General features: G+C 46.1%; 1 protein-coding gene across 1 annotated transcript in view; it reads left to right on the top strand.

Annotated features, from left to right (window-relative positions):
• HILPDA (hypoxia inducible lipid droplet-associated) overlaps positions 1-1,659 on the top strand; it is an 8,586-nt gene extending 6,927 nt beyond the window's left edge. The window contains exon 2 of the mRNA XM_011995914.1: positions 425-1,659. Within this exon, the coding sequence (XP_011851304.1) occupies positions 493-684 (192 nt within the window). The 5' untranslated portion in view covers positions 425-492 and the 3' untranslated portion in view covers positions 685-1,659. The remainder of the gene's footprint in view (positions 1-424) is intronic.
• Positions 1,660-4,113: the final 2,454 nt, after the last annotated feature.

Raw genomic sequence — 4,113 nt, 5'->3', positions numbered from 1 at the left:
TGCAACCTCTGCCTCCCGGGTTCAAGCGATTCTGCCTCAGCCTCCCGAGTAGCTGGGATTACAGGCATGTGCCACCACGCCCGGCTGATTTTTGTATTTGTAGTAGAGACAGGGTTTCACTATGTTGGTCAGGCTGGTCTCGAACTCCTGACCTCAGGTGATCCACCCAAAGTGCTGGGATTACAGATGTGAGCCACCGCTCCTGGCCTAAGAAAGTCAGTGTTTTAAGAAGTGTTCTTGAATTAGTCCAAGAAGCAAGACTGGCTCCGTAGCCATGAAGTTTGCAATGTAAAATATTCTTGGAGAGTTGCTGTGCAAGAACATCCCCTGGTCCCTGTGCCCCGTGAGAGGACAGAAGAGTCAGGGCTGGATGCATGCATACCCCCAAAAGGCTATAGATTAATCCTTTCCTCTTTTTCCTCAGGGTTCAGAGGCCTTTCAGAAGGAGAAGGCAGCTGTGCTTCTCTGCAGAAGAGTAGGGTCCTTTCAGCCATGAAGCATATGTTGAACCTCTACCTCTTAGGTGTGGTGCTGACACTACTCTCCATCTTCGTTAGAGTGATGGAGTCCCTAGAGGGCTTACTAGAGAACCCATCGCCTGGGACCTCGTGGACCACCAGAAGCCAACTAGCCAACACAGAACCCACCAAGGGCCTTCCAGACCATCCATCCAGAAGCATGTGATAAGACCTTCTGTGCTGGCCATATTTTGGAACACTGACCTACACATGTCCAAAAGGGAATCCCATTCCTAGCAGGCAGGCTGAGCACCAGTGTAACCAGAGAACTAACTATTACTAGGCCTTGAAGGACCTGCCTAACCGGATGCTCATTGCCTGGACAAGGCCTGTTTAGGCCAGTCGCTCATGCCTGTAATCCTAGCACTTTGGGAGGCTGAGGTGGGTGGATCACCTGAGGTCAGGAGTTCGAGACCAGCCTCGCCAACATGGCAAAACCCCATCTCTACTAAAAATACAAAAGTTAGCTGGGTGTGGTGGCAGAGGCCTGTAATCCCAGCTATTTGGGAGGCTGAGGCAGGAGAATTGCTTGAACCCAGGGGCAGAGGTTATAGTGAGTTGAGATCGTACTGCTGTACCCAGCCTGGGCCACAGAGCAAAAGACTCCATCTCAAAAAAAAAAAAAAAAGAAAAGGACTGTTTAATGCACTGCTGGGAATGGATTGCTTATGGCCGTGAGATAGGTTGATCTCGCCCTTACCTTGCAGAAGCTTACCCCAGGGTCTGGTGTATGCTGTGCTTTTCTCAGCAGTATGGCTCTGACATCTCTTAGATGTCCCAACTTCAACTGTTGGGAGATGGTGATGTTTTCAACCCTGCTTCCTAAACATCTGCCAGGGATTCCTTTAGTCTTGAATGTCTTATGCTCAATTATTTGGTGTTCAGCCTCTCTTCCACAAGAGCTCCTCCATGTTTGGATAGCAGTTGAAGAGGTGTGTGGGTGGGGTCTTGGGAGGGAGAGGATGGAGTGTTCAGTGCCCATTTCTCATTGTTTTACATTTTAAAGTCCTTCCTCCAACATAGTGTGTATTGGTCTGAAGGGGGAGGTGGGATACCAAAGCCTACTCAAGTTGTGGACATTGTGGCCACCATGTGGCTTAAATGATTTTTTCTAATTAATAAAGTGGAATATGTATTTCTACTGTGTGTCATGTTGACTTCTGCTCTTGAAATTTGTGGTAGGGAGGGTCTTAATTTCTAGACCTGAGGTTTAACATCTCAATACTTTGGAGCAGGAAAGTGCTTAAATCACTTTGTTTAAAACATAATTATCAATAGACCTCTGAAGTTGGGGCAGAGGCAGTTGGGTCTGCCCTGTATCAACCAGCTGTGTGAGCCTAGGCCACGACTATTGCAGGCCTGTCATGACTAGATCTGTAAAGAAGAAAAGTGATCACCACTTCCAGTCCCTCTCCTTGAGTCTCTGGGACGAAGAGGACTGTCAGTCCAGGAGGCCATGAGCTTTTTCTTCTGTACTCTTCAGCATGTTTCACCCACCAAAAAGTATGCTTAATTCGGATTGTTCTCAAAGTCAGTTGGTAAAGTGTCTACACCACACAGATGATTATTTCTGCCCTCCCAGATCTAAGCAACTTGGCCTTTACTCAAAGTTGGAGGGATTTTTTGTTTTGTTTTGTTTTATTTTGTTTTTTTCTTATATCCACCACGCTTGTACTCCCTGTCCCATGTACAGTTGTATTCACTCCTCTGCCTGTGACAATATAGTTACATTCCCATCTGGGCATGTGCATCATTGTATTAATTTGATTTACTTTTGCTAAAACGAAACAATGGAGTATAGTGTCTTCTGTTAAGCCAGTTTTGCTTCCTGAGTGTTCTTAAAGTGTCACTATCCTAGAAGCCTGTGGGCTAAGCATCATTTTCATTTATTGCACTGTGGTTGTCACTAGTGTTATTTATCAAGTATTTCCAGTTTCCCACCTTCTGGGTACATGGTAAGTTGGTTCCCTTGTGGCTGGCGGAGTTTATATGACTATTACTTTGTTAGCATAGTACTCCTCTCAAAAATATATTTGACTTTTTCTCTCTGGTTTCAGAGTTTCATATGCCAGTAGTTACCCTCTTCTAGTCGTATTTCTTATATTTGATATGTTTTCTTATTCTCATGCCTCTAATTTGGGGTATTTTTGAACCTTCAATTGAAGAGCCTATACCTTAAGTCTCTCCTCCAAGTGGTTTAGTTTAATTGAAGTGATCTGTGTGCCACCACCCCCTTGTAGTTGGATGGGGCCATGTCATTAGTTCTGGCCAATGAGCTGTGAGTGGTAGTGGCTTGCGTTATTTCTACGTGAGAGCATTTCAGTGCTGGAGAAATCTGCGAGGCCCTCTTTTTCCCTCTGTGCAGTGACCAGCAATGCTTCCTATGGAACTGTTCATTAGTGTAGGTCCTGGAATGAGGATGCCATGGCGCAGGGCCCTTAATCTGTCCAATCTGACAGGCCCAGTAAAAGGACTGGGCCTGTTTCAGGAAGGTGACTGATACCTGCACCGTAGCACAGGAATTGTGCTACTGATATCTGGGAGTTTTGTTAACTGAAGTATAACTTAACCTATCCTGACTGGTACATTGTGTACAGCACCAATTGGATGCCAGGCATCAGCTAATACCTCATCACTACCTCCCTCAACATGAACACAAGGTCGTGGGAGGAAAGCATGTGAACAAATAATGTGTCATGGTTTTGTGATAGAAATATGTACACAGGATAGTGGGTACATAAAGTTATTTGTAGGCTGGAGGGGGGTGTTCAGGAAAGGCTTCTTAGAGGATCTCAACCACTACCTGCCTCAAAATGTACACGAGGTAGTGGGGGGAAAGCATGTGAACAAATAATATGTCATGGTTTTGTGATAGGAATATGTATACAGGCTAGTGGGTACATAAAGTTATTTGTAGGCAGGAGAGGGATGTTCAGGAAAAACTTCTTAGAGGATCTCAATTTTTTAAAATGCGTAGGTTGTAGGCCTGCTGGCCAACTTAGGAAAAGGTGTCTCAGTGGAGGGAACAATGGGAGCAAAGGCATGGAGATGAGCCTATGCACAGCTCATTTAGAAAACTGCAAGTACAGGCCAGGCCCAGTGGCTCACGCCTGTAATCCCAGCACTTTGGGAGGCCTAGGCGGGCGGATCACCTGAGGTCAGGAGTTTGTGACCAGCCTGGTCAACATGGTGAAACTCCATCTCTATTAAAAATACAAAAAATTAGCCAGGCATGGTGGCAGGTGCCTGAAATCCCAGCTACTCAGGGGGCTGAGGCAAGAGAATCACTTAAATTTGGGGGTCAGAGGTTGCAGTGAGCCGAGATGCGCCATTGCACTCCAGCCTGTGCAACAAGAGCAAAACTCCATCTCAAAACTGCAAGTACAGGCCAGGCACAGTGGCTCATACCTGTAACCCCAGCACTTTGGGAGGCTGAGGCAGGAGGATTGCTTGAGCCCAGGAGTTTAAGACCAGCCTGGGGAACAGAGCAAGACCCCGTCTCTATTAAAAAAATGATAATTAAAAATTTTTTTTTTCCATTCAGGGTCTCTTTCTGTTGCCCAGGCTGGAGTGCAGTGGTGGGATCTTGGTTCAC

Source organism: Mandrillus leucophaeus, unplaced genomic scaffold, assembly GCF_000951045.1.
Source record: "Mandrillus leucophaeus isolate KB7577 unplaced genomic scaffold, Mleu.le_1.0 Scaffold5, whole genome shotgun sequence".
Taxonomy (NCBI): Eukaryota; Metazoa; Chordata; class Mammalia; order Primates; family Cercopithecidae; genus Mandrillus; species Mandrillus leucophaeus.
The sequence above is the reverse complement of the archived record's forward strand: the minus strand, read 5'-3'. Positions and strand labels throughout refer to the sequence as shown.